We start from the raw sequence: 27,972 nt of genomic DNA, 5'->3' as shown, positions 1-27,972 counted from the left end.
ACTGACAGCTCTTCTTTATGTTTAGTGTGTCAGTCTTCCATACTACTCTTCTCCCACTTGAGACAAGAACTCTTCCCCAATCCAAAATGGATAATAGATAATAGAGCAATATTATAATATTTCGGTCAAAAACAAAAACAAAAACAAAAACACCCATCACAATATTTAGAGTAAAAACCTTGAAAAAACCCCCACTAGAATTGGCAAACATAAAATATACAGTAAGGAACTTCTAACCTAGCACTATAGCTGTAGCCTATCGCTTTTTATAGCTGTTTAAGTTTTAAATAAAAAAGTTGTTTTCAGCTGTCGATGCCATTCTATATGATATTATTATATAAACTGCAGTTTTGGCCATCGATCTTTAATAGTAACATGTTAATACATATAATAATAATTTTGTAATTCATATTTTTTTATTTCATAATTTTGTTTTTTAAACAGACAAAATGAATAAAAAAATATATACACTTTTGTAGAGCCCACGGTGTCCTTTTTGGCGATTAACAGGTAAAAGCTGAACTATATAAATATAGTTCTGTTATTAAGGAAAGATGTAGACTCTTCAAAAATTAGTTTATAATTAGTGTGCCATTGCTCATAATGGTTCATATGTTTCTAATTACTCAAATTCAGCCTGTAACAAATGTATTTTGAAAGCCAACTAGAAATAATCCCGATGACAACATTTGTCAGTTTTCCTTAGAGTTTGGAGCAAATCCAGTTCAACTGTTTGGACACGCTGAGTCGTTTCTCAATTTGGTATCAAATGCCCATCTGGAGGATAATCAACATCAAATTGTTAAGCATACACACAAAGTCCATAGACAAGATAACAGTAACATTTAATAATTTGCCTCGTTAACAATCAGTTACTTTCACTTTCTTTAGCGATTCTTCAGTGTATATGATTTGTTATATTGCGTTCTAATGACTAATACGCTCTAGTAAAAGCAAAATTAGTGGAATGCACCTTTATGTTCAGAAGATTCACTTCTTTTTGACACACCTTTCAGGACTCACTGATGAGGAGTCCCATTAAGTATTCTCTTGGCTCTCAGAGGAGGCGGACGCACTTTTTCTCCTCTCCCTTATCTTCCCTGCTTATGTCCTTGTCTAGTCTCGTGTTATTTGTATTACTTCTCCCTGGAACACTCTCTCACAGTCTGTTTCTAAAACCTAAAGAGAATTATGGATTTGATCAACTGGTCTCTGAATGCTATTGACACCCTTTTCTCAACGAGAAGTCTGAGAGTGCCCTGGAGGTACTTTCCCTGCCGGATACACGATGGACGGGTGGCAGAGGATCGTGTGCCTGGCGGGACTGTCGATCGAGGACGCTGAAGATATCTACCTATTCGGAACCATGATAACAGGGTTCTTGCTGATCGGAGCTGGCTTGGCCCTGGCTTATCGGAGAATTAAGACAGCGGAACCGGCTGTTCAACCCCCCCCAAGGCTGCCCGCTGGGATTGAAACGATGGGACGAGGCACGACTTCTCAGAACGGGCTCATTGAAAGCAGCATGGTTAAGACCTTGGAGATGCTTACAGCTGCTGTGAATACTCAGAATAACACCTCTGAATGTATATTGGGTTACATCAAGGAGAGGCCTGCTCAAAATAACACCTTTGAGCGAAAGTTGGATTACATCGTAGAACAGCTCACTGTGAGGTCTCAGAATCGGCTCTCTGAGCAAAAGAATGACAATACCACGGAGCGCAAGTTTGATAACATCATGGGGAAGCTCGGGGTTCTCCAACGGGAGATTGAGAGACCAGTGTCAGAGTGTTAAAGAACAGCTTTGAAATTCTCATGAGTTGTTGCAAAAGAAAAATTACCATCATAATCCGGCTACCCCTTCGGCTCCAGCTGTGGGCTCAAGGCTGGAGCCGAACAAAAACTCCCTGATAACGACTGTGTTGAGTCTGTTCCTTCCCATTCCATGCAAGGCCACCTGGGTTGGCTGGAAGACTGTTTACTCAGCCTGGCAGGGCGAAGGACACCGTCTCAGCTGAACTATGGACACGCACACACATACATATACTGATACTGATAAGCACTCACTGACGCATCACCCTCCCTACCCCGGATCCAACGCCACCTCCAACGCTTACCTCCCCTCTGATGTGGACATCGGGTCAGCTGGAGGCGCAGTCGAAGATTGCAGCGCTCCCAGATCAGATGTACACACTGGAACACTTTCCCATGTTGCCTGTCCGTGTTTATTGTGCTATGGTGTGTTGATATCTGTGCATTCCTGTATTATCCTTCTGTGTTACACATTTCGATGTTTTTTTTTCCTTGCTACCTAGCTTGACCTGTCTCCCCAATGTGATGTTTGTGTATTGTATGTACGGGCGGCAAGTTCTGTCATCTCGGTTGGGGGCAAAAGACCTGCAACTGACAAATAAAGGCTATCTCATCTCATCATCTCATCCCATTAAAGCACTGAGTAAAACAGCAGTACTGTACTATGTTTACTTGTAACTTTCATATTAAAATGCTTTGTAGAAAGAAATCCAGCCTGTGAAAGAAGGATGGTATTTTTGAAATGATTACAGTGTGACAAAATTTAACTTGACTTATTTGGGGAAAACAAGCAGAATCCAAATGGCAGTACTTAACTATTTGGTTTGATGTTGGACAGAAAATGTCAAAATATGGCCCTGAAAAAGAAAGTAAGTCAGAAGATGGCATGATATCTCAGACTAAATATGTTCACACCACCAACACAGTTCCAGAGTTTCCCAACATCATAAGACAGGCTTTTACGTCACTCACAGGCACATATTCAGATTTGGTTGACATGCGTAGTCAACAGGTGCAAGAACACAACAGCTGCTGCTTGCCTGCAATGATGCTGCCCTGGGGAGCTCACTGCCAGAGCTGGTTTGGGTTCATCACACATGCTTTTTTCCCCCCTTTCTTTTCTTTTTTTTTTAACCAACTGTAGAAGCCATGATTTAAAAAAGGGAAAGCAATAGTTCTGTTCCCAGAGATGGGGTAAGTGAACTGATCTTTTGTTACTTTCATTTATTATTCAGGCATCTACGTGACATTTGTTTCCCAAAGGTATGAGCAGATATTGGTTTTTATAAGTGAAAAAAAAACCAACTGAAATAAAAGAGTTAATGGCAGAATTCAGCTGATTTTTGGTTTTCAGTAGCAATGGAAAACCCAAACATTAACACCTCTTGACCTCCTCAAATAAGACAGATGGATATGTTCTCCACTTAGCTCCATTGGTGCCTATTTAAGAAGCCGCCAGTCTCTGCTCTGTTTCATCTGAGCCACGGAGGGACAATGGCTATTCGAGTTCAAATGATTGATGTGGTCTCATCTCTCAGACTGTCACACGCTGCTGATGAGTAGATACTTTATCAACTTCAGTGTGTCAGAGTGTGTCTAGTCTTACTCTTTTAAAGACCAGAATCCAAATGGTGACCTCAACCCTGATCTTAAAAGCGTTGATTTAAGTGTAATGTCCCATCAGATAAGTTCTCTTTGTAAGAGAACATAGTCTTGAGGATAAGGTAGAAACCATAAGAAATAGTCCTGTGCTCTGTACAAGACCACTGACAGAAAAAGAGATACTAGCGTTTGAATAATAGCATTAGCTAAGGTGACAAGATTGCACTGATATTTGCTTTTGATGTGGCATCTTCTTTTCTTTTTGGCTCTTTTCTGCTGCAAAATATATCTTGGTCAGCTTACACTGAACAGCAAGCTTCTTATAGAAATTGCTTTCTTTTTCTATGCACATATGAAAAAGCCAAAGTAGAAGCTATTTCAAACACAAACAGGCCTGATATTACATTTAAATATACAAGAGGATTTCCTGCTGTTGTTTGCTTATCCTTGCTTTGTGCTTCAGTTTAGGAAAAAAAAAATTAAAACTGTAATCCACAAAGTCTCTCTTTCCTTGCAATAAGGTGATGGCTTTGCATTTTCACTCTTAAGCTCTGTCGGCTGTATCAGAGAGTGGCCTCTACAGAGGAAATTGTACAAACCCATGTAATAGCCCACTTCGCTTATAAAGGGCAGGTGCTTATCTTGTCCGTATAAGATCCTGGTCAGCCTCGTCTGTTGTACAGAAAATAAGTCATAACCTGCATGTTCAGCTCTGTGTCAACCAACCATCTCTAGGCTGGCGCAAGCTCTCAAGTGGAAAGAAAAGAAAAGAAAAAAAAACAGAGGGAATAATGTGGAAAAATCATTAAATGCAGTGCTTTTTAATATGAGTATCATTTTTTTCTTTTGGTGGCTTTCTCTCCCTTTTGTATCACGTACAGTGTGAAACAGTTATAGTTGAGACAACCAGTTTATTCCAGTAAGTGATGCAGAAAATACTTCGATAACAAAAAGACTAAAACTTGAAGGAGCAAGGCAGCAATCAGCAACTTTTGATCAGGCTTGATTAAGAATTTTGCTACAATGTGCTACCAAAGCATTCGGTTTGTATTTCCGTTACTATAAAGAGATCTCACATTCCTTCCTGTATTCGTGGCACTGCTTTTCTTGTCATTTTAAATAATCTCTTTTATTTTGGCATTTAACCTAACACAACTCTGAATTGTAGAATTTGAATTGTGAAATTATACAACCGGAATAAGCAGCTTGTTTTAACACAGGCTGTTATTGCATGTAGGTGTTTCCTGCCATAAACCAAGAATTGGCCCTCGTGAAACAAGAGTTTTGATTGGAAGCCAGTATAAACAGTCAGAGTTTCCAGTGTATTTATTCACAGACTGCAGAGCCTTGGGAGAAAAAGGAAGAAGAACTATTAAAAACACCACAGAGTAACATAACAATAAGATTGCACCATTTAGGCCCAAAGGCATATGTATTAATAATCAGAAGAATTATGACATTCTGAAACAAGTGACAGGAGCAACAAGGTAAGGAAGTGAGGCAAAGAGCAATGCAGAATTGTATCCGTGCTAGAGATTATCACAGCGCTGTGCTGATATGTTATATGATGCCTATTTTGTTCAATTATATTTCAGTGATTTCTAATGTAGTGTTTTATGGTAGTTGAGTCACATTAATCTTACAGTGTCTCAATCTAATTTTGTTTTTATTAAACAACAGTATGTCATTTCTGTAGTCGGAGCATGTTCAGTGTGAATGGTTTTGTGTGTTTTCTTTCTTGGTGCTGGCATTTCAGTGTTGAATCATCGCACCTTATTAAATCAAATCTGCTGCTGGCAATACAAAATGGAGAATTTCGAAAGACGAGCGGAAGAAGGTCTCATTAATGGATTGCATTCTTTTTTTATCTTTCAAATAATGAATCTTTCTATTAATGTAGTGCTGACTTTGATGTTGATCCACAAGCGTATACACCATTAGTCATGAAACTGTCTACTTCTCACCATATTTAGCCTTTTTTTCCCCACTTTCGCACATAGTTTCTTCATGGCTTTGATTACAGACAGCTTTATTATTTATTAACATGCATAAATCCAGTTACAGAAAATATCCAGAACCTTGGAGTCGAATTGTAACGGCATGTGTGCCTGCATGCATATATGCAGACAATTCCAGTGGCTGCCACTACAGTACATCTTGAACCAAGAAAGAAAAAGGCACAAAACAGTAATCGAAACAAAAGAATGTTTCTTTGTTAAATAAGCATCTTGAAACAATATCTGTTAAAACAAATTAATAATAATAAAGGAATATTTTTAGATTGTATTTTAATTGGGTTTAAGAAACCGAATATCTTGCTGTAATTTTCTAATACTTTCCAGTGTGTTGTTCGGATGTCATAAGGGAGTGGAATGAACACTAGGGGGCAAGCTTAAGCCTTTCTCACATGTCCAGAGCATATTTAGGCATTTGAGTCTCTTCTTTTCTCTTCCATCCTTTAACACCTCATGTTGTGTGTGTGTGCACCACGTACGTGTTTGCTTCACAGAAGAATAAGCTTGTGACAGCCCGTGAACGTTTGTTTGTGTGTTTGTTTGTGGGTTTGTGTGTGGTGAGCCAGCCACATTAATCTTAATCCAAAACTAACGTTCGTCACTTAGTATTCTGATTGAGGGACATTGTTCGAACGTCTGGCATGTTGGATTAAAAATGAATTGCATTCCCAAATCTTTCCTTCTCTCTTTCTTTCTGTGTGACCACACGCAATGTCAAATCTCTGTTGTTGCTGGCTGCGTCTTCAGACATTCTAGCGTTTCCCCCCTTATTCTCCTCTGCTTGGATAGTCTGTCTTTGGTCTTTTCCGTTGCATAGTGGCTACAATCTTTCGTTCTCTCCCTCATCTCCTGCCACATCCCACTGGCTTCCTTTCTCCTGCTCCTTTGCTATGAAGAGTCTCTCTTATTGCACTGCAGCTCCTTTGCAGTGTCTGCCTCAATTTCCATCATTCCTTGATGTGCAGTGTCAGCTCAGGCCTCCTGATCAAATTCTAACAGCTGATGACTGCTTTCATCCCCTGTTTAGCTGCCCTGCATTTGTGCAGTAGCCTCCCTGTTTCCCACAATTCTTTGCTAATGCAGGAGTGGTGGCCGCCTGTGTCTGCTGGTCTGTCTGCTGTGTTGGTCTGTCTCTTGTTTGTTGCCAGGGATTGGGGAACAGATGGTGTGCTACGTTTTCCCCTGCAGAGAGTGAGTTCTACAAAGTGCATCATTGTGCAAAATGGGTTTTGCTGCACAAATTTCTTCTACACAGTGTCATATTTGAAAAAAAACAACAAAAAAACAAAAACATTACCACTTTATTATATGCTATATACAACTTTCTCTTTTGGTTCCTTTACAGTGCAGGCTTTTTAACTTGTTTATCCTATTTATTGTATTAAGAAATATTTATATGTCTATAAACATCAAACAGCAACATTTTTTAAGTCTTTGAGTGAAATCTTAAAGAGCTGAACATCCGATGAAAACTCAAGAGAGGCTTGGGAATTTCTTTGTGCTAAAGTAATGTTGGATCTATAGTTATTTGACAATTCCAAAGTTCTTTAGAGATTATATACTTCAGATGATCTCCCTTGACAATACTGCTGTACCAAGAAATACATTTACAGGAAACCAGCACCAGTTCAATCACGTATGCAGGACTCCCCTCTGGGAGGATGAGTGGGTTTAGTATGGATGGTAACTCTCAGGAAGCAGCACTTCCTTAATACTACCAAGGCAGATTAATTCATTTCCTGCTAATGATTGTTGCCACTGATATTACCAAAGCACACAAATGGCAGTGATTGGCAGGATTGGGTGATGTAACCTGTAGGCCCTATCGTACAAATGGTCAGGCCAGCTGAAACCGTGTCACTCACCGCAGAGTGCGTTTTTACAAAAAAAAAAAATCAGTTGTGTCTGGGCTAGTGCCAGGCACTGTGAAGCAAAGATTAAAACTCTGCTTTCGCTAATCATAACTAAAACCATGGGATTAGTCATTGGAGATAGAGTCAAGGTCCTTGCCCACACAGCTAATTGAGCTCTTATCTTGGCATAGACAGTAATAGCATTAATCACACATAGCATGTCATGTTCACATTGTAATGCTCTTCTTTCTGGGCTACCAAAGAAAAGTTTTAGAGGTCTACAGATGGTGCAAAATACAGCTGCTCGCATTTTAACAAGAACTGGGAAATTTGAGCACATTAGCCCTGTTCTGAGATCTCTGCATTGGCTACCTTGTCAGGTTCGAGCAGATTTTAAGGTCCTGCTGCTCACCTACAAGGCTTTAAACGGATTGGCACATTCATACCTCTCCGACCTTTTACATCTTTACGTTCCATCCCGTGCTCTCCGATCTCAGGACTCTGGCCTTCTATAGGTTCCTAGAGCCAGAAAAAAGACAATTGGAGAGCGTGCTTTTTCTTTTCGTGCCCCGTTTCTGTGGAACAACCTCCCTCAAGATGTTAGGCAGGCATGCTCTGTGGAAGTTTTTAAAACTAAGCTGAAGACACATTTGTTCACCTTATCTTACAAGTCTTAATTCTATGGCTTTTAGTTTTTAAATTTTTACTGTTTTTAACTTGCATTGTGTCTTTTACCTGTATTGCTATGTATCGCTTTTATTATTATTATTATTTTTATCTTTTTAGTTTTAAATAGTTGTACAGCACTTTGTTTGAAAGTGCTTTATAAATAAAGTTGTTATTATTATTATTATTATTCACATGGATATGTGGAAACTGCATAAGCTCCCAGTGAGCTCTGAAAGTCCATGGTGCTTTGTTTTTAAAAGCCCCAACCGCTTTGTGAAAGTTGTAAATGTGTATGAAGATTAGCATTTTGGTTAAGTTGAGTTTGTGTAAAATCGTAGAACCAACATTGACACATTAAGATTTGTTGATTTGTGTTTATATGTTCAATTCATTGCAGCGCTCTTGCATTTTGCCAGACTAATGGCAATCTCATAATTTCTTTCTTAGAAAAAACACAGAGCATCTATTTTCCTGTTTACTCTGCTTCACTGGAGGTCATTTACCTTAGTTGCAGCAGAAGTGAAAGCGCAAACATAATCTATTGTTAACCACTGCAGTTGCTGCACAGCTGCTATTTATAGATGCCCTGGAGAAATGCGCTGCCTACCTGTGAAGATGAATGTAGTTACAGTACTTTTCTTTGTTCTCTGTCATACTTGTTTCAAAGCTATTATGTTCTTTGGAAAATGTGCATAACCATCTTCCATTGTCATGTCAAATTTTCCTCAGGAGAGTGCAAAGTTGTTCTTGTTTCTATTCATATTTCCTTTTTTAAATTACACAAAACTTTAATTGCCAGCCAATGATGGTGTCTATGAGAAAGCCCTAAAACATGAGTGCTCACATCAGTGTGCACTAGTAAATTAGCATGACAGTGGCAGGTGGCTGCATTGGGAATGTGGGGGAGGTGGTGAAGGAGGAAATACAGATATGAGCCAAGCACAATGATTGAAATCCCTGCTGTCAGGCGATGGCTGCTCAGGTAATGTGGCACCGCGCTCCTCTAAGCAGAATGCAGTCAGTAGGAGAGTCGACTTTAGAGGTTTTCAGATGAGGGGGGATCAAGCGGTATTTTGTCCAACGCCGTCTGTCTTTCTCTTTTTCCTTCTTGTTTTTCTAACAGGGCCACATGTTCAGCAGCATGCATATGTGAACAGCATGCTAAACTACCAGCTAATACAATTGCATAACATGAACAGAAGCCGTGTATGTAAACACAAACAATCAAAGAATGTTAAATAGAAACGAGGATTAACTTAAGAGACTTGATGGCTTCTTAGGAGTAGATTCTGGGATGTGGAAATGCCAAAAGAACAACTTAGAGCCACAGTTCTCAAAGTGTGGCCCAAGAACCACTGGCAGCACTTTGTAACATTTTCGTGACCCTTGACTATGACAAGCAAGAATGCAGTATGTAAATTATAGTCATCTGCAGTTCATATTCCTGCCTTTCAACACACATAAAAAGATATAACAAACACTGTGCTAAAGTATCTGTGCATTTTTGTACATCATTATCACATCTTGATCTCAACAAGTCGCATGATAGGGTGAGGCACGGTCTCACAATGGTTTCACCCCAAACCCCTGCTAATAATGACCCACACTCTTTTTCACACCTTGGCTCATGTGGTAAGCCACATGATCAATAGTGGGTCAACGACCCTCTTAAGCAACAACTCCCACTAGGGCTTAAATACCTGGGCCTCTCCACCATTTAGACTTAGAACTGAAGAAGCTTCTCAGATAGGGAGGTGAAACATCTTGAAGAAACTAGTCCAGTTGCTTTTATTTCCAAGCTCCTTAAAACGCACGGATCATAAGAAATTCATTTTCACACACATCAAATTCCCGTAAAGATAACATGTTGTATTTAGTGAGTTTTGCAGCAACTTACTAATAATTGTTTGTCATCTTTGGTGAAGTGACTCAAAAAACTAAAGTAAATTTGCAGGTGTCAGCTGTTAAGCTATATGGTGTGAGATTATATAAGACAAACACAGACCTGGGATTGAGGTGGCTTTTGAGTTTTGCATATATACAAATTGAACCTACTAAACTTACAATGTGATGCAATTAGTCAGATAAATCTCAACACAACAAAACAGGCACATAATATAACACAATATGAACATTTTTCTCACTAAAATCAACTTCTAAAGTAATTTACCAGCTACATTCAAAGACACTCAACATTCGTAGTATTCTTGCAGTGGTAGATCAGTTAATTCTAATCTAAATATTTGTGCACTGTTTAATTTTGGGACGTATTGGCCAACTCACTTTTATTTTATCCAACAGCTCCCTCAAACTCATATTCTTATATTTCGGTGCTGTGTGATTCTAAAACTGAGACTAGCATACTTTCTAAAATTTATGTAACACATAGTGTTTGCCTCGCTTTTAACATTCTAAACGCTGGAGTGTTATAACCTGAAAAAACGCTAATAGCACTGGACTACTGATTAAATGGTAATCTCACATTTTGCTGCATTGTGTAGAGCATTAAATCAGAATTGTTGGGGCATGGATGAACCAAGAGTACCATTAAAAGGTCTGCAATGCATTTCTATTATTCAGACATATCAGGCCCATTAGCACAAGAACTACAAATGGCATTCGTATTACAAGCCACTGAGAGCTTACAAGATGGAGCTCGAGGGAGAAAGGAACAGCTGAAGGATGCAGTTTAAAAATACCAGATTGTTTTTCTCCAGGGCTGGAATGACTCATTACCCAGGCAGCAAAGCAGGAAGTCTTGTCAGTTGGGTCATCCCACACTACAGTGACACGCAAATTGCGCCAGCGCATCATTTACAGTGTTACAGTTATTTTGGAACTGTGACAGCAACAACAATACACACAAATACTTGGATGCAATTTCATATAAACAGATACACACACATACACACCTGTGTTGGAATCCGGTTAAGTGATGTGTGCAAATTGCTTTAGGTTTTTGGATTCTGGGAGGCAAGCTAAGGTTTCAGGTGGCCGCCATATGCTGGTGTGTTTATCCCCTCTTCTCAACTCGTGACTGTTTTGTTCAGAAGGGAGGGGTGTAGGCTGACCAACCCATTGCTCGGACACTGCAGCATCACTGAGCCACTAGTGGTCTGCCAGTCTGGTCTTATTGGATAGTGTGATGTGATGCAAACTTGTGCGCATATAACCAAGTTTACACTTCCTCTCTCTATCTCTGGGAGCAGCCCAGGAATTGAAGAGGTTAGAGGGCGTATTGGGGGCATTCTGACATGGCACTCAGCCTTGGATCATCCCTCACCTGGGAGATAAAGAGCAGGGATGATGACTTCCCAGCATGAACTGAGCTTTGGGCCAATGCTCGACCTTTTCAGTAAAAAAGGTTACTGATCCGTGGAGGCCTGTGATGTAAAGAACTGCCCTTATCAGGCCAACAGGGAGGATGAGGTGGAGATAGTAGACAGGTTGATGTGAAGAAATTTAACTGATTCTGGGTTTGGCTAATGTCTCTCTGTTTTCACCCCTTTTTTTGTTTTCTGTTCTTCCTTCCCCGTATATTTCTTATCTGAGCTCCCCTGCAGGAAAATCCATTTTCCTGCACTAGGCCACTTTGTCTACGCAGGGTGCGGCGGTACTGAGGCGGGTGGTAAATAATGCACATCTCTTTCCCCTTTCATTATTCCAAAGGAGCGAGTGCTTGCTTTAAGACGCTCTGTGAAGTGCGCTTATTAAACGAACCAGGCTTCAGCCATTTCTTTTTGTTTTTAGGAGTCGAGGTTAGGAAAACATGTCCCTAAAAAATATCTGTAGGAAAGGCCCAGTATCCCATTCTTTCCTACTCATTGAAACTAAAGAAGATTCTAGATGAAGGCCTTTGCAGAAGTTGAGATCCTAGAATCAACAAATATCTGCTCTGTTTCAGAACAATAAGATGGCTAACTCGGTGTTTTGTGTTATGACATTTACATCAGAAAGTTTGAAAGGCTTACTTATCCTTTCTGTCTATTTTGCATTCTCACAAGCAAAATATTCACTTTGAAATGAAACACTAAGAATTTATTAGAGAATGCCCCTTTTAAGTCATTCTGTTCATATGCAAACAAATGTGGTTTTATTATTCACCTCTTATTTTCATAAAGGCCTGCAACTCCACTCCATTTGTATTCCATTTTCAAGTAAATTGCCAGCGGTTGTCATTTTTCTTTTAAGCACAGTGAGTTTTCTACCATCTGCTTTGCCTCAGCACATACTGTCAGTGGTGAATCGACGGATGCTGGCCAAATTCTGCTTCAAACCTCCAGTTTTCACATGCTTTGGGTTTAAGTGGAAGGTCTAGGATGAAGAATGAATCAGATGTATGCGGAGGCAGGGGAAGATATGAGATCCTATACCTCACAAATGTCAAAATCCACCTACATCTGCTCACAGACAGTATTGCTGCCTCCACAATTATTTACCGGGTTTTCAATAGTTTTCATTACGCAACTAGATTCCAGCGCATTCCTCTGACAACACTATTTTTGAAAGAATGGCTGGTAAAAATCCAATGTGATAGGTGCAAAACATTGCTAAGAACACTGCTGTTGTTTCAGGGCAGAACAGCAGAAGTAGGCCTCATGATATTGGCCGTAATACATTTGCTTGCAGGAACTGACTCAGAAGATGAAAGGAAGGGAGAGGTTTGTCTTTTTCAGGTCAACATGCCTCCAGGGCTGCCTACACATCCAAAATAGATGGATCTACAAGGAAGCTGGACAGAATTAGTTAATGCTTGCAGTCTTCCACAAAATTTTTGTATTTCATCATTTTCATTTTCCTGTGATTTCTTATGACTCATCAGACATCTCTGTAGTTCCTTTACTGTGTGTCTGATGAGTCATACAGAGGGAATAAAACAAGCTAAAGAATAAGTGCATGAGATAATGGATACATAATTCCTACCCTAAAAGAACACATGCAGTGATTGGATCTGCTGTAAATGATTGGAATCAGTTAACCTGCTGACATTACGGTATGAGTCAATAGTATAAATATTACATGCCTACATACAATTACACAAACCCAGTGTTTTATATCATGCAGCAAACTGGACATTAGCTTCCCCCCTCATCTTATTTTCTGGAACTCCCATATTCATCTTCTTCCTCTTGGGATCTCATTGATTTCCTTTTCCTAGAGGGCAATTAAATGTCATTAAAATGTTATTAAAATGTCATACCTTTTTTAAGAAGGCATGGATCTTACATTCCACATGATTGCCTTTTCATCTCTTTCAAAGGTATACTTTCTTGTGTGTCATATAGCTAAACAATTTGTTGCCAGATGACAGCTTGATAACTGCTGCGCTGTATGACAGATATCACAGCGAGCTCTATCATTTTGTCTGTTGAGCAGTCTGTGATTTTACTGAGAAAAACAACACCACCCGACTTACACTGTTTTGAATCGTACTGTTGTGCTGTGGTTCAAACATGCTGGTCAGCTGGGGCCCTGTGTAGGTTTTTCATGTTCTGTACCTGTGTGTGGCTTTCCTCTCACAGTTCTAGGGACCTGCTGTCAGCTTATTTGGTGACTCTAAATTGGCTGTAGGCGTGGATCTGAGAGCAGGTATTTGTCCTTCTGTGTTTGCCCTGTGTTTGAATAATGACTGATAAAAAAATAAATATTAAAACACAAAAGCATTCATTCATTTTTATAACATAGTGGAAACAATTTATGAAAAAGACTAATGTATTGAAAACCTAATGATGATATTGTAAACATGCTGTTAAAAATACATTTGTACATATTCAACAACAACATTAGCAGTCATTTGTGTGACTTCAACTTATTCGCAAATTATTTGCCTGGCTATCTATTGACTGCTCCAGTTATTATTCTCCTTTTATCTGCCTTTTGCTCTTCACCAGCGCCTAAGGGAAAAATCTGTCTCTTAAGCTGCTAAATGCTCTACCATGTTCCTAGAGCCGCCTACTGTGACTAAAAACATTGCTGATGAGAGAAGTGAAACTTAACAAAAAACAGATAACTTGCAGACAAACTATTTGAATTTGCCGAGGAAAAAAAAGGCTCGAAGGGGGAAAACAAAATCAAAACTCAGTAATCATATTCTCTGGGAGCATAACAACAAGAAATTCTTCACATTGTTATACAAAAATGATTTATATTACTTCAAAATCTAGAACTCTGCCTCCAGTACCATTTCTGAGGCTTCAGTAAAGCATCTCTAACAGATGAGACTAGAAGATACCCCTGCCTCAAAATGAATGAAGTGAAGTAAATCAGCTGTTTATAGACAAATGTTTTCATTAGATATCGATAGTTTTCAGTTTAATTATGTCACCACTAGTGGAGTGTAGGGCACATGTAACAAAAAGCAAAGCATTTTTTAGTAGCTGACAAAAGTACCAAAAAGACTTAACAAAACATGAAATTAACAGTAACCAAAAAAGACAAAGAATAGCACAAGCACTTCTAAGCTTAAGTGCTAAGTATCTAACATTCATACACATTCACACTCCGATGGATGCATCGGAGAGCAACATGGGCTTAGTATCTTGCCCAAGGATATTTGGCATGCAGACTGGAGCAGCCACTGGAGCAGATCGAACCACCGACCTTCTGGTTAGTGGTTGATCCGCTCTGCCACCTGAGCTACAGCCACCCCATTTGCCACCCACAATGAAACCAAATAGAAAATGAAGTAATAAAGATAGAGCTCAAAGAGCACACATTAAACATGATACAAAAGAACACAGAGGCAGTAAACAGATTTTTAAAGTAACAAGAAAAAACTCAAAGTACTGTAATATCCATGGAATTGGCATCATGGGAAATCAAAACTTAAACTAACATTATTCGGACATCAGCAATAATGAAAACAATCTGAAATTACCAAATAAGAAACCAGAACCCAGAACTCAAAATACTAGTACACATGTAAAGGGGGCAGGACAGTGTACCATTTCAGCTTGAGTGCCTGACATATCACTGTTGTGATTAACTTTTTTAATCTGCTAAAAACACATTTTACATGTGGTTACTAGCAATTGTTTGCTCAAATCTTCTGCGCATTTGTGTATGTCTTAATAGGGAGATCTAGTCCTGGAGACAACTAGTGTGATGGGGAACTATCACAAAGTTCTTTGATTGGTATTTAGATGTCTGAGGAATTCGTACTGATTAGTCATGTAATGATGTTGCAATGTAGTGATGACTAATGGATTGTGAAATATCAACATCTTGACAGGTGTTGCGACCAGTGTGAGATGGTCTGTAGTTCAAGCAGGCTGTAGAGGATAAGCCTACGCTTGAAGCCACTGAGGTGTTCGTTGGCGGGGGTGACGCGATATCACTGGTACAGCCCAATAACTCCAGCTGTACTTATCTTGACCTTTAGAATCTTTATTCCAACACCATTTTAACATAACAGCGCAGCAGTTACAAACAGTTTGCTTCCTCCCAAACAAAAACACCTGGTGTTAATTACATGTGTCTACCTTAAATACCTACACATAAACACACCATACCAAAAAACCCAAAAGGTGACCTCTAGCAGCATACATAAGGTATCAACCCAAAAATGGCTCCTACACGGGCCTTTCTTCTTTCCTAGTTTCAGTGCGAGGTGATTGAAGAGGACACATTTGCAACCAGCCTGCATAGTCAGCAGGCCAGTATAGCAGAGTGCAATATTGCAAAAGTGGAGAAGACTGAAGAAGGTTAGATAACACATTATGGCAGTAAAAAGGGGTGTCAATAATGGTTTGTCTTCAGAAGTATTTTCAGCCTCATTTTCTCTACCTATCACCCCTAGGCATTGAAATACCTGTGTCATTCATTGCATTTTCACATGAATGAGAAATCTGCCAACTGAAAATACCAGTCTCTGCTGTACACCCACCAATGAATTACCTCAGAGTGACTAATGTATATGCTTGCAATTTTTCGATCATTGATGCAAGGGTTTTGCAAGGTTAAGTTGAGCGCCTGTCTCAAGAACAAAAACAACAAGGTGGTAGGAATTCTGAATTCCTTGCTAGTTTTCCCTACAGCTACTCATTTCTTCAAAGCAATTCTCCCAAACAACTACATGGATTACTCACAGAATGACGTTTGTTTTGTCTAGACTGGGCAAAGATTAAGCGCTTGTTTGGTGCATTTCCCCCCAATTGTAACTCACACAAATGCAACAATTTATCTAGAGCTTGTTTCTCTTCAACAAGCACAATCATTGCTTGTATAAGAGGGCATCTGCCAAACATAGGAATTTTGTAGTAATGAAGCCATCAGAAAAATGTTGAGTGGTTAATGTTTGCACCCACTTTACTTCCAGCCCTGCTAAACACAGTATACTATTCTTTGAAAGCTCAAATTTGCCCACAGCAAAGACAGGCTACAATGACATCAAGCTGTGCAACCACTTATTACCGCATGTTCTCAGCTCGACCAAACTGTGTTTCATCATCTTTAGATGCAGCAATATACAGGGTCGCCTGTGGGGGCTGTCACTGCTTTGACACTTTCAGAGCAGAGCAGAAACTTTTTGTTTTTAACACTTAATGTGTGATGGTGTCATTATCTGAAGCTTTCGTTTGCATGGGCTGTTATCCTTTTCAAATAATTGAGAACAATATTACTAGTGATACGTTATTTTCATGCCACGGCAATAGGGCTGAACGATATATCGCATTTGCGATAATATCGCGACATGATCAAGTGCAATTTTCTAACCGCAAAGGCTGCGATTATACTCTGGACATGTCCAAATTCATGGGCTGCATCCTCCTGAGGCCGCATTTGTAGACCGATTACGTCACAGCGACGCGCCGAAGGCTGTCCAAATTACTACCATATCCCAGAATTCATAGCGCGGCCCAGCCAAACTCCAGTTTCCAGCAATGGCGGCCGCTACTAAGTTTTAAAATTACTCATACTAATCTTTCTGGGTCACAAAATAAACTTTTAACATATTTTCAGGCGAGAAAGTAGTTGTGTAAACATCAAATATCTGCTCAGTTTATCAAGATATCCCATATTTGCAAAAGTGCTTCGACGTTTTCAGAGGCGTCTGCTACCCACCAGCTCGACAGCTAGCCGGGAACTCGAGGGTTACTGATGCGGCCGAGAACGGCACAACTCCCGGCACATCATTTTCAGATCACCGCGGAGTTTCGCTGCTCGGGTTAAACGTAATATATAAGTCACTTAGACAACCTAAAAATGTTATTGTTGGGCTTTTTTCAGTGTTTTGTTTGTTCGTGAGTAAATCGGTTTGGCTGAGATTAAAGTTATTAGATTAGATAAAATAAAACTATTAATGCCCCGGGTGGGTTCCTCCTTGGTTTTCACACAGCTGACTAAACGTCAAACAGAAAACTTATTAAACAGAAGTATGAGACAGTCGAGAATTTACACCAGTGTCTGGTTATATTTTAGATAGCAAGAAGCAGACGGCCGAGTTTATTAAACTCCACCGAGACAGCGGTGACGCTAATCAGAACTAGACTGTCCAATTTCACGCCTTTAAATTTTAAAGGCGTGTTTGTGTGTGTGTTTATACAATTGCTATTATGTTTGAACTTTATGTGTAATGTTACTGACTGCAGAGATCAGTAAGATGTGTGTATTTTTTATTTATTAGTTTTATTTATTTAATATTATTTTTTAATTGAATGACTGTCTAGTAGTTCACAGATGTCGAAAAACTGAGTGTGGTAAAGCCACTGATTTTGTTTATGTATATTTCTGCAATCTGCACATTGTACTGACTTTCATTTTAATGTTTACACCAGGGTTCCTTGTCAGCACTTTATGCTCAGATGTTTGTAAGCTAAAAATAAACTATTGTGTATGTTCAAATATACTGTTGTGATTGAAGAAGTTAAATAAAAATGTCAGTCATCAATTCATGCATCACCTCATGTCATCATAACAGAGGTCTGTCTTCCAGGAAAGAACAGTTTAAAATTAATGTAATATAGTATTGGCCATACTATATGATGTATTGCTTGTCTTTGTTTAATAATACAGAAGACAAAGACCTTAAAAAATAATCGCATATCGCATCGCAATCGCAATATTGGGGCAAAAAATCGCAATTAGATTATTTTCCATAATCGTTCAGCCCTACACGGCAATACATTAAATGTGATTGTAGCAGTCTCCATCAACTTACACATGCAGGACCATGACTTGTTTTTTTGGAGTGGTAAATATTTTATTGCATTCAACATGATGTGCGTCCACAATAGACACTCTGGAAACAACATAACTTATTTAATGTGAAACATCTATGACTCAATAAATAGAACTGGTTACATTGCAAACAATTAAATACAAAAATCAAAACAAACACAGTTTGGACCATGCAAAGTACTTTCTAAATCATAGTGGCAAACCTTAGGAAACATCCATCCATCCATTCATGATTAGATGCATTTAAGAGTAGCCTAACCTAACACCCATTAATGATAAAAAAATATTAAAAATTACTGACAAATGCAATTAAACAAACACTGCACTCATTGTTTTATTAGTTTGGCTCTAAACTGTTGTTTAACCATTGTTTTGAATTTCATTGCAGAAAGGATTTTCACATTAATCCTCTCAGGTCCTTCATGTCTGCTCTGTTTAAACCCCCCAAAAAGAATGCATTGTAAATGTTGTTAACACCTGCGCTAAAGTCTAGCTCAGAGCAAAACAACATCTAGGCACATGGGGCATGTACTGTAGCTGCTACCCTCATTTATTTTCTTTCCAGCTATGTGCAGATAAGGTAAAGCCTCATACACTCTGTTAAGCAAAAAACTGCACTACTGGCAGTCTGCATGGCACAAACCCTAAAGTAGGCCATTCTGAATTTTTGGTCTTCTGTGGCTCAAGGAGTGCATCTGAACTCCTTGAGTCCCCCAAAGCCAACCCCACCACACACACACACAAACACGCACACTGCTAGCATTATTTTCAGTTAACATTACTTGAATTACGCATTTTGCATGGTTTCACACAAGAAAATTGTCCATGTCTGTGACATGTGGGGGTGGGTATAAAGCTGAATTTGAGCCATTCTGCAAAACCTCACGGGTAGACTTGACTCCTAACGCCTTCGATGGAACATTTCATAGTGAGTTGTAGAAGCACTGAAGGCCACTTGGTTTGCTGCCAACATACAATAGAGTTGTGAGGAATATGCCATTTCTGCCCCTTAATCCAATGGCACTTTGCCACCACTTCACAAATATTTCATTTTAGTGGCATTCAAGCATATCTAACTCTATCTTAGCTATCATTAATGCAACTTGAAAGAAAAGGCAGTACCATTTAGTAGATAAACTGACTGATAGTTGCAGAAGCACTGTAGAGTTGCACAATCGCTGATGCAAGAATTATCCATCATATACTAGGGGACATGCCACCAATTGAACATGTCATTGACTATTCAGTATTTATCTGCAATTGAACACAGCACTGCTTAAAAAGAACTGAATAATGTTTTTATGGCTCTCAAGGAAACATTAATTCATGCCCTCTTATAGTATTACATTTTGTTGCATAAGCTGATGTTATAGTTTTGTTATATGTAAAATGTTCTTGGCATTTGAAGTACAAAAAAGCATTAAATAAAAATAGAGGTAAAAAAGAAATGCTTGAAAATATTTATTGTTATAGTACGTGTGCACATTTTTAGTTGAGTATTTTTATTTATCAATTTACTTCCACAGCGGTATACAGCGCTAACAGTTTGCAAATGTTGAGCCTAACACAGTCTCGAATGATATCCTGTTGAGTGACAATTTGAGCAGCTATGAGGTCAGTGCATCATTGAAGGGTCGATGGTAATTTGATGGCAGTTGTTGAAAGGGAGAACTCTTCACCTCCACTTTCCCTTCCACTTGCTTGCCAGTCAAGCAGGGATTCGATCCGACGGCCCTCTGATTGCAAGCTCAGTCTCTAACTGTCAGGATCTTGCCAGCCCACTGCCTTTTGTTACTGCTGCCATTTCTCAGTGGTTTGACATGACCACCTATTTGTCTACCACAGTTAGGTTTAGTCAGAAGTATTCAGTGCATGATGTATTGCCATTTATTTTAAATTTCTCCAGGCAATAAAAGAATGTATGTAAATGCATATGCATGCAAATCTATGCAGGCCCACCTTTTTACATACACACACCATTGGCTGGCTCAGTTTTTTCCTCTGCCTGCCGACCTCCGGTTCCTTCAGTTATTCATGAGCCATCTGTTTGGGCAAGTGCTGTGTCAGATGTGTGTCAAACAGGACCTCATCTGTCCCCATGTTCGTCTTCTAATTGTGTGCTCATCTGGTTGCTAAAGCTGCCACTGGTGCCCCAGCAACACTATGGTTAGCTGAGAGACTCCAGCTGAAGTCTCTGGTCCATAGTGCCCTAAATAACCTGTTTGATCTGATGTGTGCATCTTTATTTAAGATTATAGCATCTGGTTCATCAATATTGTAAGGACAAGCACAAATCTGTCTTTGTGTATTTGTTTTGAGTTTTTGTGGACATTCTTCTGGGAGATTGGTTGAAATTGAAACAGGTCCACATCCGGATGCAGAAAGAAAGAAAACTTTTTCAATAATAAATACTAAATTGCCTTTTACAAAACTTTAAAAGTAAATGTTATACTATTTACTGCAGGTTATGTGAAAAAAAAAAACTTTTGGAATATATAAGTGAAGAACTTGACTTACAAGTAAGACTAACACCAATGAAAATCGAGTAACAGATGAAAAGTGTCTCTTTTGAAAACTATACTTTCAGTGACAGAGTGATTATAGTAGCATTAAAAAGGTCAATGTGGACTTCAGATCATAACTTTTTTCCATATGAATATGCCCTTCCAACCAATTCCTCTGCAATTCCGTGAAGCTCTTGAAAGTGAAGACCATTTCTTCTCCTTAATAAAACTTTTCACAGGCTTATGAAGGAAAAAAGGTTCAAAGCAAACTTAAATGGAATATCCTCCGGTTCTGTCATGACCGAGGGACTATAGGCTACCCTGTAATTCTTGCTTTTCCTAAAGCATTATTTTGTAAAAATCTCTACAGCAATGAAAGTTTTAGAATGTATCCAAAGTTTAAACAGACAAAAAGAGAAGCTTTACAGAGAGAAATGTAATTAGTTTCTTCATATAAACGTTTGTTCAGGTTCTTCACATTCATACCAGTGTGCTGTACATTGGTTTAAACTATCAAATCATGTCAAGTTACGTTATTTATGTAAAATAGTTAATAGTGATGATGATAATAATAATAATAATAATAATAATAATAGATTAAAACAGAAACCACTTATTCCATGATACACTGGGGTAAATGGCAATAAATTGAATGTGAATATGAAAGGGCCAATGACAACAGTATCAGCTATCAGGAAATCATAATGATTTGTGTTACAATAAAATCTTTCACAGCTTTAGCCATGTTAGAAGATTAAGATGGTTATAGCGTCTATCGAATCATAAATAAATGATTTGCTGCCTGGAAAAAAAGAATAACAAGAGGAAGGCAATAAAATAAAGGGCAAAGATATGTTGATTACAAACATTTATGATAAATCTCAAACAAATGTATTTAAGAAAGAAATTTAGTAGACAGAGCTGTCATATTGCTTTGTAATTAATACCAGAAGGAAGGGAACACAGAGCAAAAATAGTCAACCCCTGAGGATAAATTAACACAGAAAGACGTGGTGTCATAACACTTACACAAAAAGTTGATACAGTAGAGTTCCAAAAGTCAAGATACACTTTAAATGACAGAGGGAAAACAAATAAACGCATAAACAGCATCAAAGTAGTTTTGTCTTTAAAAAAGAAATAATGAATTTGGAATGTTTTCTTAGTGGTACAATATAGTTTCATATCTATGTTTTCACTTTTCATAACAGTTTTCTGTTTGTGATTTGTGAGTAGGCAGTGCCTCAAGTTATTGCCCTATATTACTCTATAGCTCAGATTGTCATTTCTAGTTGCATAGGCTTTGCTAAAATTGGACTTCATGCAACTGTCATATCAACCCGGTATCCTAAAAAATATGTTTCCATACAGCAAAACTGCATTTTCAGTTACCTTTTAAGGGTAACATATTTTCTCCCTGCAGCAGTATGACTTTCTGCCAGAAAGGTAGCGGTTCCCATTATAAAGACAGACAAATTCTGTATTCAGAAGAAAAGGGGATGGTGGCGGCATCAGTAAAAATGCTGAACTTTCTCCCAGATCAGGGTTTTACTAGGCACAGACATCAAAACTACTTGGTTAGATTTAGGAAAATATCATGGTTCAGGTTAATATATACACCCTTTCACAACATTAACCACATCTTTAAAGCTTCTTCATCATTTTTACCATGTGGCTTAAGACAGAGATACAGTACGAAAGCAAGAACGTGTTTGTCAAACATTGTCAATGTATTTGGAAGTGAGAATTTAATTGGGAAAATGTATCCGTGAAAAAAATCTGCATTCAATAATATAAACTCTTAAATCAGCAGCGTACATTTTGCAGAGTAAATGGTGAAACCTCTGACTCTAATCCCACTCTAATGACATCAGTTATTTGATTATGGAAGCAGTTTATTTTATGTGAACATAACCCTACTATAATTTTTAGGAAAGAGGTCTAGTAGTATCATCCACAGTTTCTCTTCACATTGATATAAGAAAAATATGCATACAAAGAGGGATTCATGGAGAATACATGACCTTTCAGTCAGGGACCATTGCTCTCATATGCAGTTCTTCTTCTCTTCTTCTCTTACCTTTCAAAACACAATAATGTATAATTTCAGAAGGAGGCCAGGAGGTCCCTCTGGAGAACTACTGTGATTCATCTTTGACAGAGACATCACTTTCACTCTGGGCCAAGGGGATAAGACTGTCATGTTAGCTGTCCCCGCCCAATCCCCAGCCCTTCAAAGCAAAGCCACCGTGATGAATCTGAAGCACTCTGAATTTGCTGTCCCAGTATGCCCTCTGTGTTCCTTGGAAGGTCCAGAGCATTTAAATGTATGTTGTATTTTAAGACAAAGGAGCACCAACTCCAAACATGCCAGAGGCACATGAAAATGAGTGAGAAGACTGGCTAAGTGACTTCTCACTCATACAATAAGTAAACAAAGCAGTCTGCACCCACTCATACCTCTCTTGCTGACAACTCTCTGTTTTTGCATTCCAGTATTGTATCCTCTAGCTACTACTAGGGTACTGATACCAGTATTTTTGGATGGGAGTTGGCTGCTGATATTGTTTATCTACAACACTGACTGTTTTCACGATTTACTTTCTCAGAATATTGATTTGTTTTTTCTTTTATCACAATCCTGAAATTCAAACAATAAAAAGCTTGACATATTTTTTGCATTTCTTAGTACGTTTCAGTCCAGGTTTTAAAGACTGCCATTCAAAAGGATGGGTGAATAAAGTGATACTTTCACCTACAGAATAGTAGCCAGTGAAACAGACACTGCAAGACTAGTTTTTGTAGAATACATGGATCACCCCAATAATGAAAATGTAAATAGAGGTGCTGGTCTTGGAGAGAGAGAAGGTGAAATGATGTACTTGACTCGGGTGTCTCTCAAGAGAAAACAAAGAAGTTTGTCCGCGCCTAAACAGACTAGAAGGTTGCTATTGTGCAATAATATAGCTCTTAGAAAAGAGGCTACTGGCAGGGTATGAAAGCGGGAAAGCTGTGCTCTGAGCCATGTTTTGACAAAAGAGATAGTAGAAGATTAAGAGTTGAAACCAAAGCTGGCAGAAGCTGATAAGGAATGGATTTTTCACCATAACCTTGTTGTATTTTGTGTCAACAACTCCACAACTTGAACTCAACAACAACATCAGGACAGCTCCAAAGCATACTTTTTTATGTAACGTTTCAGATTATTGTGTATGACTCTCTGTAGAGTGAAAGGTGAAAGGTCTGACACTATGACATCAAATACTTGATTATGAAAGTGTAACATAATACAAAACTGCCAGGATGCTATGACTGTCAGATTTCTGGTTATAGTGTAATTGGTCTGATCCAGTGAAGATGCATTTTGGAGTTCATGACATTGTGTGGCATATGCTATCTTTCAACAGATGCTAACAAAGACAAGACATTATGCAGAGAGCTGAGGAGCCCAGGCTTTGACATGCAATGCGTGGGTGGAAATAGCCTGTTAATGAATAGACAGCAGAGAGAGGGAAAAAAATGAAGACGGCATAGGAGATACACGAAGCGTGCCGTGCGATAAAATATTGCTATTGTTAGGCAGTGCTGAGGGAAAAGTGCTGCGATGCAGAAAGAGTGGAAAGCCTTGACAGCTTTCCGGTGGCAGTCTGACGGCTGAGCAGGGAGATTGCAAGGAAAGTGCAGCAGAGGGCTGCTGTCAGGCCACACCAGAGCTCCGTTTAACAAGGTCCAGAGATGAGCTGCACCACAACACATTGCAAGGGAATGAGAAGAGGGAGAGTGAGGCTGGAGGGAGGGCTGACTAAGGCTCATGCATTTTCCAGAGGCTCACTACCTGTCATGCCTGCAAACCTGGGATTCCTCACATGTGCATGAGAGCAGAGATTGGAAATCCTCAGTAAGAACAGGAGCTGAAGAGGATTCAGAGATTTAAAGGAGTACCTGCCATTACATGATGATACTAGACATGCTTGTGACACTTTGACACCTTTATCGCTACGTGAAGATATATCAGCCCCAATAGATACTTTATTTTTACCTCAGCTGTTCCTACAACAAAATAATGTCAAAAGTCATTGTTTACATGATTGAGCCCACTTCAGTCATTGTCGTGTTTAACAAGTTCATGCTAACAGTGGCGTCATGAATATGCATTACTTTAAACATGGATTTTTACAAACCTCGCGGTGTGTCATATAATATGTCCTGTAGCCCATTTCCACAATGGCCCTTGGCATCAATCCCTGGCATGAAAGCTTCTTTGCAATCTTCACATTAAATGTCAGTTTCTAGACGATCAAAACATCTTTAGTTGTGTCCCCCCCTATTAGAGCAAGCTAATTCCATACAAAACACACCCACTCAGTTTTAAATGAGACTTCTTCAGCTGCTTAGGTCTTTAAGTCATCAGGGAAGCAATGTGTCCCCAGATCCAAATAACATGACTGTTGAATTTCATGCTGAATCTCTGTTACGAAGAGGATTAGGTATTCTGTAGTAATGTGCTGAATATTATACTTCATGCAATTAAATATTTTGGAATTTGTCTGTTTTGTAATTTGCTGGTGTGCACTGTCACATTAACTGGTGGAGTCTTATTTTGCTTATACAGTAACATCCTGTCACAAAACACAACATTATCAAGTAGAAACTTCACAACTGTTTCAGCCACAATTTTCATTGCTCTGCATCAGGCTTGTTTCTACATTTGCTGTGTGATTGAAATCTACTTATTGATTCAAGGGTTTTTGTATGTTACAACCTGACCTGGAGACATTTGTTTTTACCTATTTTAGTAAATCTTTCTGCCTACGTTAATTACTAATCTACTGATGATTTTCTGTCTCCTTAGGGGGGCGACTCCTTTTTCTGGTGATGTGGCTGAACCTTGTGCCTCAGACTGACAGCTGCCCTGCCAAGTGTGTGTGCTACAGAGAACCCAGGCCCACTGTGGCTTGCCAACAACAAGGACTGTTTTCCATCCCTACTGAGATCCCAGCACGGAGCCAACGAATATTTCTCCAGAGCAACAAGCTGACGGTGGTACGGTCCACCAGTTTCAGTTCTTGCCATAATCTTACTGTTCTCTGGCTGTACTCCAACAACATCAGCTACATTGAGGCTGGAGCCTTTTATGGCTTAGAAAAACTGGAGGAACTGGACATTGGAGACAACAGCAACCTCCGCACCATCAGCCCAACAGCCTTCCGGGGCTTAACTAAGCTGCATACCCTTCACCTGCACAGGTGTGGCCTGTCAGAGCTCCCTGTTGGGGTTTTCCGAGGAATGTTCTCTCTACAGTACCTTTATCTGCAGGACAATAACATTCTAACCCTGCATGATGACACTTTTCTGGATCTTGGTAACCTCACCTATCTCCACCTGCACAATAACAAGATCAAGATAGTAACAGACAACATGTTTCGAGGGTTAATCAATCTGGACCGGCTGCTGCTACACCAAAACCGGGTTATTTATGTCCAACCCAGGGCTTTTAGTGACCTCGGTAAGCTGAAATCCTTGTTCTTGTTCTTCAACAATCTTACCGTCTTGACAGGGGAGACCATGGACCCACTGGTTTCTCTCCAGTATTTGCGTTTAAATGGGAATCAGTGGATTTGTGATTGTCGGGCCAGAAGCTTGTGGGACTGGTTCAAACGTTTCAAAGGTTCCAGCTCTGAGTTGGAGTGCAATGTCCCCGAGTTCCTGGCGGGAAAGGACCTTAAACGACTGAAAAGCCAAGATTTGGAGGGATGTGTGGAAACACCTCAAATCCAGACCAATCTCTTTAGCTCCAAGCCACAGTCTGGAAAATTCCTTTCCACTGAAAGCCCTGTGGGGGACACCATCCCCAGGTGTTGCCTTGGAGATAATGACAAGTCCTCTATCCTGTCTGGAAAGAGTCGCCAAATCACTAACAACCCCCTTAAGGAAAAGGAGAACATGTCCAAAACTAAATATAAGGATCCAGAAAGAACAAAAAATGAGACCCAAAACAAGCAGAATGATGGACCACTAGGAACCTTGTCGAACACCCTGGAAAGGTCTTTGGAAAACTTAAACCCTGACCTTATAGACAACCTGGAATCATCCACAGCATCAAACAAAAAGAAAAAGAAGTGTTCCAAAAAGCCAAAATCAGACACCCACTGCATCAAAGGTCGGGGTTCTAATTTGCAAGTGCTGCACTTTCTCTTCATTCCCATGACCTGGATATCTCTAGCCATGTCTTAGGACTCCCGCTTTCCCTCAGAACACTGGACTCAAGAATGTTGATGCTCATGACAATGATACAGAAGATGCAGTGGCATCTAAGGCTGGCAGTGACTAAAAGGAGAGGAGTCACTTTGACCCAACATTGCTGAGGAAAAACAATAATGAAGACGTTAGAGTACATTTAACAAAATGGATGCCTTTACAGAACACTACAGATCTAATGTAAATAATGAATTGGTGCCCAAAATTGTTTGTTCTCTATGTACTCAACTGTACTGTGTCTAAGCTACACTTTGGAGACTCCTCCCTTTCCCTCTCAAAAGCTTTTACTGCTTAGACAGACCACTGGAAGACGAAAAAAAAAAAAGACGAAAAAACATAAGAAGAAGAACACTCGTACAGGAAATCAGAGACAGAAAGCACACAAAGAATGTTTGGTCTGTTTCATGAAGATAAACAATCTCTCCCCATTATTTATTCAAAGTCATGCATTTGTTGGGTAATGTTTTGGTTTTTTATGTTTATAAAAAAAAATGTTTTGCCTCCCCTGATTTTAGTTATATTTTCATGACAGAAAGGATAATGGATAGCATTTACCAAAAAAACAACAACAATGCTATCAGTTTGTTCATGGAGATTGCAATGGAACCATAGATATGCATTTTATTTTACTTGTGTACAAGTATGAATATATTATGAATAAAAGTTCTTATTTCTTAGATGTTGTTATTGTGTGGTGCTTTTAAATATAGAGGACAATTACTTTCTATCCAATTTTTCTAGATCTGAAGTCTAAGTTTTACGCTATCATTTGAGAAAAAAAAAAAGAAAGATTTTCTCTATTTATTATAGATGTTGGAAGGGTACAATTCTTATCAAAAAAAAAAAGGAAAAAAAAAAAAGAGTCAACTGAAAATTTTATTCAACCAGGTTGTGGTTGTTTTTTGCTCAGCTTCTTCAAAGTTTCAGCATTGTGATGCTCCACACAGTCCGAAGAGAACCTGCTAGAGCAACAGCAAAATTATCCTGTGAGTGACATAGTTTTCAGACTTTTTTCACTTTATTTCTTTCAGGTAATGGGCCCGTTTATTTTGACTTTGCTCTCATAATGATGAAGAAATA

General features: G+C 39.1%; 1 protein-coding gene across 1 annotated transcript in view; it reads left to right on the top strand.

The window, feature by feature from the left end:
• Positions 1-27,569, top strand: part of rtn4r (reticulon 4 receptor) — a 47,461-nt gene extending 19,892 nt beyond the window's left edge. The window contains exon 2 of the mRNA XM_004566717.3: positions 25,487-27,569. Coding sequence (XP_004566774.1) covers positions 25,487-26,868 — 1,382 coding nt within the window. The 3' untranslated portion in view covers positions 26,869-27,569. The remainder of the gene's footprint in view (positions 1-25,486) is intronic.
• The last annotated feature ends 403 nt before the right edge of the window (positions 27,570-27,972 follow it).

The sequence above is a fragment of the Maylandia zebra genome, linkage group LG12 (assembly GCF_041146795.1).
Source record: "Maylandia zebra isolate NMK-2024a linkage group LG12, Mzebra_GT3a, whole genome shotgun sequence".
In the NCBI taxonomy this organism is placed as follows: Eukaryota; Metazoa; Chordata; class Actinopteri; order Cichliformes; family Cichlidae; genus Maylandia; species Maylandia zebra.
This window is presented reverse-complemented; position numbering and strand designations above follow the sequence as displayed.